This window comes from Falco punctatus, assembly GCF_963210335.1.
Source record: "Falco punctatus genome assembly, chromosome: 12".
Lineage (NCBI taxonomy): Eukaryota > Metazoa > Chordata > Aves > Falconiformes > Falconidae > Falco > Falco punctatus.
The window spans coordinates 25,556,559-25,571,683 of NC_137592.1; the positions used below are offsets into that span (position 1 = coordinate 25,556,559).

General features: G+C 35.9%; 1 protein-coding gene across 3 annotated transcripts in view; it reads left to right on the plus strand.

The window, feature by feature from the left end:
* SPATA17 (spermatogenesis associated 17) overlaps positions 1–15,125 on the plus strand; it is a 105,091-nt gene that overhangs the window by 40,549 nt on the left and 49,417 nt on the right. For all 3 annotated transcript variants that reach the window (XM_080408490.1, XM_080408491.1, XM_080408489.1), the window contains one exon: positions 13,416–13,619. In XM_080408490.1, the coding sequence (XP_080264616.1) occupies positions 13,416–13,619 (204 nt within the window). The remainder of the gene's footprint in view (positions 1–13,415; positions 13,620–15,125) is intronic.

Here is a 15,125-nt window from a genome sequence, read left to right on the forward strand (position 1 = left end):
GCTCTGGCTGGTGGACTGAGTCCCAGCCTCATTTCCGAACCTGAACTCCTGCTCTGTGATAAATCATGCTGACATTAGATGAGCTAATACTGGTCCTCTGTTCTGGGGGATCTCCTGTTCTATCTGAATGCTTTAACTATTGAGAACTTGAGAAGAATTAATCATGCAGTTGTGTGTGTATGCCTACTCTTGGGTTTTATACACCATCCTGTCTTTGACAATGGCCAACCGCATGTGCCCAGGGAAGACAAATAAAATGGGGCAATGGAAGAGTATAATGACATGCCGAGAATACTCTGCAGTTTCCAGCAATCGGTAGTTGAAGGGTTTTTAGTTTTTTGGTGTACAGCTTTCCATTTTTGGATTATTAAGTTGTTCACTTTTTGCCTCTGTATTGCTCCAATTCCTGCCTCTCTTAATACTCAGAGAAGGAATAACCTAAACAGAGAGAGAGAGTATGGTAAGAGATCTAGGTCTATCCACAACAGCAGCTCTCAAATTCTGCTTCCTTGGAAGACCAAGTTCACTCATTCTTCTTGCAGTATTGTTTTGCAGCATACTCATTTCACAGCATATACTGTCTCTGCTATTCCATCACAGGAGAATATGCAACTGTGAAGTGCCTTGCCCTTTCTCACAATTTGGAGAGGTTCTGCAGACTGCGTCTTCCACTGCAAGTGACACTAAAGTCCATCACTTTTCAACCCTCTTTAGCAGGGTGACAATTTCTCGTGATACCCTTTGGCAGTTTGTGAACAATACTGTTCATAAGCTCTTAGGCGGTTTAGAGTTGCAAGAGAAGAACAAAGCCCATGTGTAATAATAGGCCCTTTCTGTTGTAGAAGTTACAAAATCTATGACATTTCTTTTAGTAATTGCCCATAACAAGACACGAGTTATCTTTTTGAGTTGCAGTAGTTCCTTCAGTTTTCAGTGCCCGCTTGAGTGTGTCACTGTCTCGCTGTTGAGTCAAGGCTGATGTGTTTAGATATGTGGCCCATGTATAGTCCCATTGAACTGATGCGTTGGAAAGGATTACTTGTAGGATTATAATAGCTGGTGCTGTAAAATAAGGAAGCGTTTTTAACTGAAATAGTCTTGACTGAGATAACCCTTTCTAGGGAGACAGAAACATGAAAATATAACTCTTTAACAGTTTAGCACTATAGAAAACAAAAAAAACCCCACCTTAAGAATAATGTTCTGTGAGGAGGAAGGAGATGTTAGCATCAAGTAGCAGTGAAAAGTTCCAATTTCAGCAATGAGAACCAAGTTTTTAAATTCTTGCTCTCTCTGTGTAACACCCATACTCTATAAGCAATTCCACTTTAAGATAATGGGAGCTGTTTTGCAAACTTCTGTTAACTCTGGATTAAGGCTTTTGAGTATAAAGACAGCAAAAATGTGCCCCAATGCTACTTTTCAGCTTTTGTTTTTCAGACTAGTTTTGTTTTTATCCTCTGTAGTTATTATAGAACTCAAATTTATATCAATTGCATCAGTCATTATTTTGTGTTTGTCAGTTCGTAGAGTAAAATATTTTAAATTCAAACTCTGTTCAATGCTAAGGTATTTTTATTGCTTTTTTCTTGTCAAAAGAGATGTTAATACATAAACATTACACTGACTGCGTGTTCCCCCTTTATACACTATTGGAAATCAGGAGTTAACTCTATTGAAGTTACTGCACTCACATCAGGCGTAAATGTTCTAAGTGAGTAGAAAAGACAAGCCACAGAATCCTTCCTGGAGCAGGGTAATGAATATTCAGAAGGCACAACCGATTAATATGCTTCTAACCTAATGTGCTGTCCTGTAAGAACTTGAAAAACAATTGGTCTGAAATGACACTGTTTGACACCCACACTGTCTCTGGGCACCTGACAGTTTTATTCTTATAAAGGTGAGGGCTCAGTGGATAAAGCTCTGGCCTTTGATCTTCAGATCCACAGTTTAAGAGACAAGGCTGCAAGTTTGGTCATTTGAGCTTGGTCCCGAGTGAACAGTGCACATCACAAAATGGTTATACATAATTTGTTACTATTGGCAGTGTCTGTTCAGGAAAGGCCAAGGACTGAGCTAGCATGAAGAATGAATTAGCTCTTACCTTTTACATTTTATTTCCTCCCTCTTTACTGTTGTAATTTTATTATCCTGTCTCTAAAACATTCAGGGAAGAAATTATCATTCATTATAAGTACTAATACTTCCTGAAGATGAACTAAAATGGTTAATTTTTTTTTAATGTAGGTACCCCAATCACTGATCATCCCCACCTATCCATGGGTGTTTAATATCCACTCATCGCATCTCTGCCAAGAAGTCAGATATTTCTGAGTAGTTTCCCAAGCTTGTACCATAAAAAAAATCCCATTTAAATTCAAGAGGAAAGAGCGAGCTCTCCTAGCTCTCAGGCAGGCTAGCAGCCTACATTTAAATAGCATTAGTATATTAAGCATTTCATGCTGCAGTGTTCTGTTTTTATAAAAATATTTTCCAAAGGATGCTCAGTTTGCATGAAATCCTTCTTACAGTACTTGTGACAGGTATGTTTGAGCAGCCAGCCCTCCACGTTGGAAGCCAGATGTATCAGTCTATTCACAGGTACTCACCGTAGGAAAATCATTGAGCTGTTGTGCCTCATGGGGCACTATACACACAACCTCAGCTCACTTGCAAGGAATCTCAGTTAATGTTGCTTAATGTTTCTGTCAAAAAGAAGGACAAAGTAAGGTAAACTGAAAGCAGCCAGTAACTGAGCTGTTTGTGATTCTGGAAGACGTTGTACCTGAACAAAGAAAAATGCTTATGTCTAGAAGATTAGTTCCACTAGGTCTGAATTCCAAAACTGAGCTTGAAGTGATTTGCACATACAATCAAAAATCTTCAGTTCTCTTAGAATTTGAGTCCAGCTCTTGACTTTCGGGATTACTTATCCTGGGAATACTCAGTATCATGGTGATGTAAAAAGAAGGCAAGTACTGGAAGCCAACATCCTCCAGAACCTGCCTGGTGCACACCCTGCCAAAACCATCTAGAGACCATGTTTACAACTTTAGTAGATTTTCCAGTTTTCCTCATATCCTTTTCAATCACCCTTTCTTTTTCTCTGGGAAGGGGTGCTTGTCTCCCTGGAGAGGGCAAGTACAATCAAAGCCAAAACTAAGATGGCAATGATCTTCATGCCCAGAAAAGGGTAGCTCCATATGATTAGGGAGCGATGGGAAGAGGATGGGAAGGTGCTATCTGCTGATACCATAACCTGTCTCCTGTAGGAAACAGATGGCTATGTACAATTTCAGATTTATTTCTTCCCATACACTCTTCTCCTAAGTCTCATTCTAGCACTAGTTGTAAGTGAAAGTGCTTCCAACAGAAATCAGTAATTTCTTCCTTTGCCACACTTCCCAGAAAACAAGATCTTGACATCCTATTTTTTAAAGATAGTGAGTGAAAGAACTTAAAAATAGAACAAATGTAATAATTTTAGGCATGTTCTGTGGCAGTATTGCAAACTATTTTTCCTGAGGACTGCTTATTGTAAAATCATGTCAGTGTGTTTGCTAAGTGGATAACTGTGCGAAAGAAATGAGAAGGAATTTTACACTGAGAGATCATCTGTCATTAGGAAGAGCTTAAGACACAAAAGGCTGTAAAGTTTGAGTGCTGTTTTGTGATTGATCCTATGCAAGCTCAGTTTTTAAAGGCATATACATGTAGACACGGCAATATTCCTCTGAGCTTCTTCTAAATAGCTTGTTTCTAGCCGTGTCATTCATACTAAGCATATGTTATTATAGCGTAGTGGCATCTCTGCACCTACCATGCATTACAGCATTTAGCATCTCCGCATCTAGCATTAGTCATTTAAAAATCCAATAGCTAGAAGGTCCTTAAACTGTCTTTTTCAGCATCTGAATTACATAATCACTATCTGTGTGGATTTTTTTCTAGACAACAAACTTCTTGCTCAACTCCTGTGGGTAGGATTAATGGCAGAGTTTAAAGGACAAGCTGTGTGATCTATCAAAAGTGTACATGCTGAGATCTTAGAAAAACATGACCACATTTTGTGTATTACTGTCAATTGGGGTGGCAAAAGGTTGGATTGCTGCAGGGTCAGAAAACTGATAAGAGTGGGTTTTATATTGAATGCTGGCTTTGTGCGTGATGTGGTATGCATGTTTAAAAAAAGATCTACATTACAGGGAAATTGCAATGTAGTGCAAATATCAGCTAAATAGCTCACACACAGAGCCACATTCACACACACTTGCATAGAGTGGAACTCCAGTGACATTCCTGAAATTGTTACTGGGATAAATTTAGTTGATGAGTAGTAGTCCATCTGGTGTTTATACAAGTTAGATGTGATGTATGGTTTTGCTGAGGTAATTTTTGAAACTATTATATCAGAAGAAGTACATGCTAAATAAGAGATAAGTGCGTAAGAAGGGGGAGGTTAGGAATGGCATGAGAAGTCGTGAAGATAAAATACTGTATATTTCTCAACAGCAACCCTTCCTGTTGATTAAGAAGTGGCACTGATGGTATCCTTGCTTTAATGAGACTTCAAGATGAGTGATGTACACACCAATTCTTTTGTTTTTCAGCTCTTAGGCAAGCGAATAGTATAATGGTAAAGTTCTTTCATTAACTTGCACAGTTTATTCAATATTCAGTGCTTTTGTTTAGTATCTATTATATACTGTTAATTTGGGAATTGTGTCTGTCCTGCAACGGACATGATGAAAACTGTGTATCTTCCCCCATCTATTGTGTTCTTTGCTTCCAGTTTTTCTATTGCAACAATCTTTTAATAAAATCTTTATCTTTTAATTTTTTCTTATTAAATCACTCTTTTCTACTCATTTCTGACTACCTTTACTAATCTGATGAACATGGTTCTGTTCCCTCTTCTTTATTCTTTCCTGTATACGATGCTATGACTGTTCATTAAACCTTAACCTCGTTGTTGGTCTCATTGAAGACTGCTTTGTTCAACATACTGCCACTTTTCAAGTTCTTAGTCATTGTTTCAACCTATAGGTTTGCTACAGTAAATTGTTTAATAAATCTATCAGACCTTATGTCTGTAGGGGAAGATTCACATGTAAGCACAATGCAGCAGACATAAGAAACAATGAAAAGCCATGAATTGTTGCATTGTTTAGTTGCACATATGTATTTTTTGGAAAAGTTAATGAATTCTCTTTTTAGCAATTTCCTTATCAAAGGAAATTTCCTTATATTTTTTATCTCTATCTGTTAAGAAGGGCTTCTGTCTTCTGATACATTGTAGGTAACTTCTGGTGTTACAAATTCAAAGATGCTAAATGGTGTAATTACAAGGATTTTTCTCAATTCAGTGAGAAAAGGAAGGAATTTTGAGCTGATTTTTTTTACAAAGCTAATCTTTTCCATTATGACAATGACAGTAGATGAAATTTTAATTTTAAAGATGTAAATAGTATCACACATTTAAATAAGTGTTTTAAGTCTCTGAAAACTTCTCACAAGCATAAATAATTTTAGCCTGAAAATAACTCTGTGAATTAAGGAAATACTGTGTGTGTGTTCACACGCAGTTATGGACACATGGAAGAATAAAATCACCTTCAGAGGATATTCTTCAGACTAAACTCTTTAATTCCCATTTATAGAGTGGTTGTAGAAACAGGTTGGTTTTCAGAGATTCCTAGAATTTATACAGGATCCCATACTGACCCCAGCACTTCTTAAAGAAAAAAGGATAACATTTCCCATTCCTATTTTTAAAACAAAGTCATCAAGCAAGTTAAAATGTATTTTTCTGCTTCTTTTGGAATCAGAAGTCAAATGAGAAGTCAGTAAGAGAACTTTGAATGCTCTGTCTTTGTTTTGTGCCTTCATCATAAGAGTTCTGCTTCCTGTGCCATCAGTCCCTCATTCAAGTTATTATCCCTGATCTAGTCAAGTCATCGAGAACCTGTGTCAGAATTATGTTTGACAGAGTAAGACTTGGTCAGGGAGACAATCAATGAAAGGTGGATGTGTTTTTGAGCTGCCTCTGCATTTGCTGGGCTGCCTGTGTTTTGGATGTTGTGCCACAATGATCCGTGCATTGAACTAAGAGTTTGTTTCTCTTTTGTCTTGTTGCCTAAATACCCAGGCAGTTGGTACCTGTTTGGAAACTCAATTACAGTTTTGTTTCCTGCAATTGAACTTAGTGCCTGTGCAGGTTTAGAGGTTGATTTTATGGTCGGTGGCCAAGATACTGGACTTGAATGTTTCCTTAACACCTCATTGTATAGTCCATAAAGTTGCAGCCTGGTATACTTATAAAAGTGCATTTAAAACATGATTGCACTATTATTTTGATATCAAGCAAACATTTCACAGATTAAAAGGACTGACCCAAGCTTTACAATCTGAAGACAGAATAACAATAATTAATGCTTTTATTACTCTGTTTAAACAGAATATATATTAAGCAGAAGACAGGTAATTAATCCCACTTGAAAGAGTATATGCTACTCATCACTCATTTATGTATTCTTCAGTCTCTGCATAAAAGCAGTATCTCAAACAATGCTAAAATACCTTAGCTACAGTAACAGGCTAGGTCCTTCAGTTCTTATTTAGATGAATTTCTGGAGACTATACCTTTACAAGGATTACAGGATCAGGCCTAAAGAGTAGAATTAGCTCAGTGAGAACTGAACCTCCACTTATAAAGTTGGGTGACATTTTTCCCATTGTCAGCCATGGTAAGGAAATTTTATCTCAAATTGAAATGCTAAACCATCCTATGGTATTTTTCCCATATCTGAATGAAGTTTGCACTATATTTCTTAAGCTTTAATACAAAAATATTTCATATTAGTTTAAAACCCACAGATTATTCCTAGTAGAATACATTCTAAGGTGGCTTAAATATTTTGATGTTTCAAGTTTGAGACATAGTTTTATTATACTTGTTGCTAGAACAGTATTTACAGAATTTTTATAAATGGCTCTTTCCCCAATACATTTCATATTAAAGATATTATCCTTTTATTTTCACAACATATTCTACTTATCGAGAAATTTTACATTCCTTTTCTTTTATGGACATGGTTACGGCATCATATAAACATATTTTTTCCTTGTGAATCATTAATGTTTTAAGGTATTTCTTTTACCTCCTAGAGAAACTATATCTGGGGATTAACAAGATTGTTCACTGGAATTCATGTGGAAGCATAACTGCAGTAGCTGAGGAATGATCATGTTTCCTTTTAGTTCGCAGCAAGAGTAATTGAATGTTGAATATCTTACTAAACGCTGGACTGTGACAGTGTGTTAACACTCCGACTATCTCCTAACAGCAGGGCAATTATTTGCTGAGTGGGATTTTTATAAATCCCCTGGCAGTAGTATGTCCTGATAATTATGATGAAGTGCACTGGTCAGTGTTGATTCAGCAATCCCATCTCTAGCAAATATTTCATTCACAGCTCTCCTTCATGCTTTTACTTTTATGGCTTTTAAAGATCTCTTACCTCTCCTCTCAGCTTGCTTAGTTTTTTTACAAATTACAATGGAGTAAAAAAAAGGATTTTCAAGCTAAGTCTCTATTTTGTTGAAGTCTTTTCCTTCTCATTTAACTCCTTATTAAAAGACCAGAGTGAAAATGTAGGACTTTATTTAGGTTCTTACTGTGACAATCACTGGCAAAAGCTTCCTCCCTCAAAACTATTTTTCTCAAGATTAAATGACTGTTAAATGAAACGTATTCATAATATATGTTGATTATTTCAGTCTTTTGGAGCTGATATGGAAAAGTAATTAAAATAGAACATACCTTTATTATTGTTTAGTTAAATTACAGTAAAAGATATTTTAAAGATTTGAGGATATATTTTCTATCAACTTCATGCTTACATTTGATCTTCAGCTCAACTTCTTCAATTTTTAATTTTGCATGTGTGTAATTATTTGCAGTGCAGTAGCTACACTGTATCTATTAGGACATATTTTGTTTGTAATTTTACATGTAGACTTTAAAAGCTCAGTCAAGAAATAAGAATAAGAAATTAATTCATAAATAACAATTGCAGCATCTAAAATGGTTCACATTTTATTACAGCACTTGGGATCACTGATCTTTTCTGTGGAAGTATCCAGCATAATCAACACAGCCTTGTCTTTCCCTTTGTACCTGCACCTTTTTCTTTCCTTTCTTCCTTCTTTCCTTCTTTCTATTTCTTTTGCTGCTGCCTTCCTTCATAGTTTAGCTTTCAAGGCAAGCTCCTTAATAATTTCTTTGTTGTATTCTGGGAAAAAACAGTTAAGTCTTTCTCTCCATATGGAAATGATAAACAGGAAAAAACAAAAATAGATATTCTACAGCATAGAGTAGATTTAGGATTAGAGGTGGAAGCAATACACAAATACATAAACCCCCCAAATCTTTTCTTTGCTAATGTTCATTAAATTAATATTTGTTTTCTTATGATTTTTTTTCTTTCTTTATATGCGACCATTAATTATAAAGATAAGAAAATGATTGGTAGGAAACTAAATGATAGAGTGTTAGAAATGCAAAATGATTCAAAATATTAATGTAATGCTAAGGATGACTGGGTAACAAATGGTACATTTGCCAGTACGCTTGACCTGACACAATTAATATTCCAGGTCATGCTTGGGTTTCCATGATGGAGGGTCTGAGGCAGAGAATTCTAGGGGAAAAATATATCTATTGTATAACTCATTTCTCTCTCTCTCTCTCTTTTTTTTTTTTTTTTATTTTCCCTGACGAGTCAGAACCACAGTCTTAAAAAAAAAATAAATAATCTGTGCTTTCACACCTCATTTGCCGTATTCACCACTGGGCCACCATTCACCAGAAGGGCCTGATGGAGGGAGGTCAGTAAGAAGCTATTAGCAGAGTCCCCTCCTGAGATTTCTTTGGTCTTATTGAGGTGGAAGTTAGCATGACAGTACTGCAAATAACTCAGTTGTAGGTTTTTTAACAGTTAGCACAGATTTCCCCACAGTGTTTGTCACTTTAGGAAATTGTTCCTGGAAATGAAGTCCCAGAAAGCTGGCTTTGACAGCATCCCTTCTTAGTTGTGAAGAATATGGGTACAGAAAAAAGTCTTTCTCCCTGCAGACAAGAGGTGCTTTTTGTAATATATGATAATATTTTGGAGGGAACATATTTTCTTAAAGGCTAAAAGTGGAGGAAATACTGAAATCAAGAGTATGAGGTAATATCTCAAGACAGATACTTTTCTACCATTGAAAAAGCAGTATTAACTACAATGGTCTGTAGTTGAGAGAATATTGTCATGAAGTAGGGAAAGGATGAAGTAATGCTTTTAACACATTGTACTGGTCTCAAGAAGATATGCAAATTTATGAAGCACCAAAGGCTCTGATCCTCCAGATTCTTAGATTTCTGCAGACTGCCAGCTCCCTGCAGAGGACAGAGTGAATAGGGCATTCATTCTGCGCACAGCACATGTGCAAGATATTACAAAAATAAGCCTCTGATTCACAGAGATATTTAAAAATGAATGGAACCGATTTTGCTAGAGATTGATCTGAACTGGAAAGTAGAATCAAACTCATCTTCTCGTCTTTCCTACCAAACTTTGCCAGTTTTAAATCTAGGCCTAAAAACTTACCACAAACCTTGGGGAATTTAGTATTAATTATTAGTATTAATTTTATCTGTCTAGATACTAACTCTGCTGATTGTTCTGCTGTCTGTCTGGTTGAATACTTGAACATATGTAATTAAAATGTAAAGTAATTAACAAAGATTGCTTGAAAAATTGTTATTTAAAAATGCACTTCATAATAAATTTTGACCCTGATCTTACAAAAAGTTTCAATTGTAGAAAAAGCATCAACTTTTAAAATGTCCAGCTGGCCTCACTAAAATTCCAAATCCAGTTTCATAGTTAGTACACTATCTATATGTGTATCTATATCTGATAGTATGTGGAAAAAAAAACCAACAAAAGGTGGCTCTTTGTTAAGACATTTTTAAATGTTATTCTCAAATTATGTCTTAACAAATGTTAAGACATAATTTAAAAGACACTGAATCAGTTCCCACATCTATTATGGCTAATTTGTGTTTCATTAAAAGTGCTAAAAGCCAATCCTATTTGTGCACCTTGAGATATTCAGTAGCATTTCAGTGTTTGAACCCTTTTTCTACAGCCAAACATTTAAAGAAAGAAAGATCAAGTAGAATATATGTAGTATCTCAATATAGATTGCAAAATGCAGAAAGCCATTGTATTTGTGGAGCCATTTATACTTGCTCCAAGTATGACTAACAGAAACAATGCCATTTCTTAGAGGCCAGACAGCACATCAGTTTAAAGTTATTCCTGCCTGTATTTCTTTAGACAAAAAAATGTTTAAATTATTTAAGACCATGTGTTTTTCCACTTTAGGGAAACAAAAAACAAACCCTGTGCTATTGGCATTGAAATAATCTTTTTTTGTTATTGTTGTTGTTGTTAAAATTTTCTACCCAGTTTGCTCTTTGTCCTTTTCTTAAAATTTATTATATTTTTTAAAGAGAAGGCTTAACAAGGGTGATAAATTTTGAGCAAATGCAGGATGTGCTACAGATCAACAAATCCATACCCATCAACTTCAGAGTTTTATGCCATAGTGGTTTATTGCGGATCATCCTGATCCTCAGTGATGCACATGGAGATGTTTTTCTTCTGGAAAACGTTTACATTTTCAGTGATGTTGCAGGTGTCTCTGAAATATGTGTTTCACAGGCATCCCATGAGAGAGCAGTATCCCTCCCGCCAGCTGGGGACCCTGCTGACTCATGGCATGGCTGGAATGCAGTGTGCACGTTAGGTGGGATACAGCAGCCGAATGTGGGTGGCATAGCAATGGGTGGAAGGATGAAGTAGCAATACAGTGAGTAGTTCAGTGACATGTGAAAAAAAGGTAGTCACAGGCAATCACTTTTCTATTTTACTGTCATCAGTGGAGTGAAGGCAAAAATTAATTGATCAGTATGTAGGCAGATCCAATGGCCATGGTAGGACTAATGAGTGAAGAGCCATAATGACCAGGGCATAGAGATGGTTTGTATGATCTAATTTGATTTAATTTGTGTGGAAGACCTTGACTGTGGCATTTTATATTTGAGAATAACTTGTGTAACAAGTGTATAAGTGTAACTGCCGTCAGTAATTGTGGAACAGTGCAATAGTGCCCGAGACAACACATGGAACTTGTGTTTCTGTAGCACTTCCAAGTCACCGACTTGTAAGCAAAAATGTACTGGACTGAGAAGACAATTGCAATAGCACAGTGTATGAAATGCTACAAAAATAGTAACAACATTAGGAGAATTCGTAACTTTATGAGATGTTTAGGTGAGTAAGAGCCAGACTTGTAGAACCAAACTGTTAAGATGCAGCTGGATTTTGCAGATTGTGCAGATGTACCTGCAGTTTCCCCTTCAGTCCAGTGATTCTCCTTGCCTGCTGTTTGAAGCATGGATCCCTGCCCTTTTACTTTGGCATCCCAAAGAGCCGAAGGAACTACCAGTGGTTGTCTGGCATACATATGTTTCTACTGCTCATCCATTCGTGTCCTCTTTCCCATTACACATTTAGACTGATAGTGTAGTGAAATAGTTTATAGGGTTGGTGCTAAGAGGGGAACATGTAACAGTGGCCCAAAATAAATTGTTATTAGGGCCAGATCACTTACAGAGTTGAAGAATACAGCCCATAACATGTTGACTAGCCCAACAATATTTTGAATAATCTACCATCTCTGCATATTTTTGTCCATTAAACAATAAGTATTATATGACCCTTATTTAACTGTTTTGACACAAGAAATTGGAACTTCCCAGTAGAATATGTTAATGAAAAATGCATTAGAGCTAATTGGGGAGTGTTCAGTCCTCTCAGCCCCAAGAGATTAATACTTTATGAGGAGGCTGATGCTCCACTTTGTTTTCTCATGATCCTCAGCAGTGTTCTAAAGGAGAAATGCAAGATTTTAAAAACTTACTCTTTTCCTTACCTTTCCCCACATCACAAAGCTAATTTATTTTCCTACTATTTTTATTCAATACTTCTTAGCACTTAAAGTTACCGTAAAAGGAAAGGACAGTATATTGTAACCGAGCATATTACTTTAAAAGTCTTAAGAATACTCTGAGTATACTGTGGAAAAAAATATAATTATCCTTAAAGCAATTCAGTATCTTTAAATTAATTTTTTCCAGGTGTATTTTAAGCATGTATCATCTGTTTTATAGGAGATTTAGTGGCTCTGTGCAATATGGTACAGGAATTCTCATGTTTAACAATTCATAATTAATTCAGTAAACTCACATATGTCTATTTGTTTATGTGCAACTGATAAAATCCCTACATTTATAAGAATGAATTGGGAACAGTGTCACATAATTTTGATTTGCCAGATATTCACAGATTGTTAATTACATAGATTGCTAGTTCAGAATTTGAAATGTGTGCTTTATATTAGTAATTGTTATATTAGATTACCCTAGTGATGCAATTAATGATGTATCCTGAAAAAATGAAATATAAAATTCAATGAATAATGAATCTTTTGGTTTAATTCACAATTCAGAACTTCTTTTCTAAATTTTTGTTTTTCACAAGTTTTATACTATTAAAACTAAATAAATTTGAATTGTTAAAGGACTTTAATGTGAACATTTTGTTGGAAAAAAGCAATTTACTGTTTTTTGGTATTCCATAAATTTTCTTGTATTTCCCCTTAAATAATCACTCAGTTTTACTTTTAAAAATGCTGCAGGTGCCACTGTCTTACTCCACATTGTAAGTCAACTAGCACAGAGTTTAAAGGGACAAGAGTTATGTTCCCTTGCATAAGCATTTATTTTACTCTCTAAATATGTGTTTGGAAATAATACGTAATATATTTTTGCTCCTATTGTGTATAGGAATATAAATTGGAATTTCAATTAAACTTTAAATTTCAAACCAACTATAATAGTTTGCCTTTAAAACTAGGTGCAAATTTGTACACAAATATTTTTTTAAGGGAAAAGTGGCGTGTTTCTTTGACTCCTGCTATGGAAGGTGGAATACTGAATGTGACTGAAAAAATCATGGGTTTGAGGTACAGGAAACTCTTCCTTCCATAAAATTGAAGTTACCCCCACGTGAAAGGCTGACACCCAGATTATACATTGCATTATCCTATTTAAACCCTTTTGTAACTGTAATGCAATGTCCAGAGATGCATTTGAAGTATAGATTTATCCCATGCCAGTTAGAAACTTTGTGCAGAACTGTATATTATGTAGGGGTTTTTTAGATTAGTTTGATTTATAGATGCAAGAATAAGTTCTGAATAAGTTGAAGCCAAAGATAACATCACCTTCTGTTCAGATTGCAGGCATCTACAATTCACCGTTCAGAAAATCCCCGGATCCAATGGAACTGCTGCTACGGAAATCGAAGCCCTTGAGCCACAGACGGCAGCAAACAAAAAGTCCCTTTGCCTGTGAGCTCCATGACTGGCCAACTTGTAAAAGGCCTCCGAGCTTCTCTACGGCACAGCCTCTGCCGTGTATTGGCAGGCAGAAACCTCAGGTAACATTTTTCAGTGTCTCTGAGGCAGCTTTTGTTCATATCTTTAACCACAGCTTATTATAGAATATCTCAAGTTGGATCACCAAGTCAAAAAATCCCTTTTGTGGGTTTGTTTCTTTTATATAGCTCTAGCACTTGCATTCAGAATATAAGGTCTTTGAAACATGTTTGTCTTAACGAAAAAGAAACTTAGGTGGTATGTAAAAACAGGGTAATATGATCTTTTATACTTTACTTTTGCCCTTTGGGGAAAAAAATGTCATTTCCAATATTTCAAATGGAAGACCTGGTACAAATGAATGCCAGTATCATGATTCATTAAAGGTAGAAGTAATAATTTCCAATTTTAAATCAGTAAAAAAGTAGGAGAAATGAAAGGTAATAGGACAAATTAGCCAGTTGTGATAACTTTTTCCTCTTTTTGCAGTTGTTTTCCATATGAAGACCAGGAGACATCTTCTCAGTATAGAACAGTTCCTGCTCTTTTGTGTCCACTAGCTGTGTGTCAACTTTCATTACAAAAATTTCTACAGTTTGTTCTGCATCACAGCCAAGTTGCCCAGCTCCCATTCTTAACTGTCATAGTCTCAATTTTAATTTCAGCTGATGGCAACATATGTTGCAGATAGCTTTTTTCTCTTCTATAAAGTAATGGATATCTCTGAGATAATGCATCAGAGAGAACATCCCACAAGACGGCAAAATAGCTTTTGACACCTTATTGTCAAAACCTGCTGAGAATATGCCCAATATGCACAGCAGACAGACTTTTGAGACCTTTGTGTTTCTCACTTGATGACAATACAATGACATGTAGCTTTTGCCAGTAAATGCCTGATACAGTAACTTTTGATATAATATTCTGTTTTACCCTCTATTCTGAAGAATTTTTCAGTTTCCCAATCTACTGAACCTTCTACTTACCTCACACATACGCTTTCAGTGCTGGTTTGACTGTGAATGACCACGGTGTCTACAGAACTTCTTACGCTGTTTTTTTTATTTTTTTACTCCGTCCTAAATTTTCTCATCCATATTTTGCTTAGAAAGACAATACTTCTAAATGGGTCCTTCTCAGTAACTTTTATGGAAGCTATCGTTTAGCTGCAGAAATTAAACAGCAATGACAAGCAATAAGCAATGTATAATATATTTTTATTGGTATTTTACTCCTCTGAATTGATATGGTTATTTTCACTATATTATTACAGCCCTTGGTAGAGGTGATCTGAACACAATCTTAAATTTGAACTACTGCTGGGTTCAAACTATGTGTACCACACTATCTGCCACATTTTGCCTGTGGCTTATTAATTGCATCCACATTGTTCTTCAGCGGGGATGGCTGTGGGCGTACTGTCTAACTCCCACACAAGAGGCTTTTCTCACCTTTATGTCACAACTGACTTGTCCGTAGCAGGATGAGTCTCTACCAGTGGTGGGACATGAAGGCAAAGGCAATTGCATTAGAGAACAAGAAGATGCACAACACCTCTGGAGAAGTGG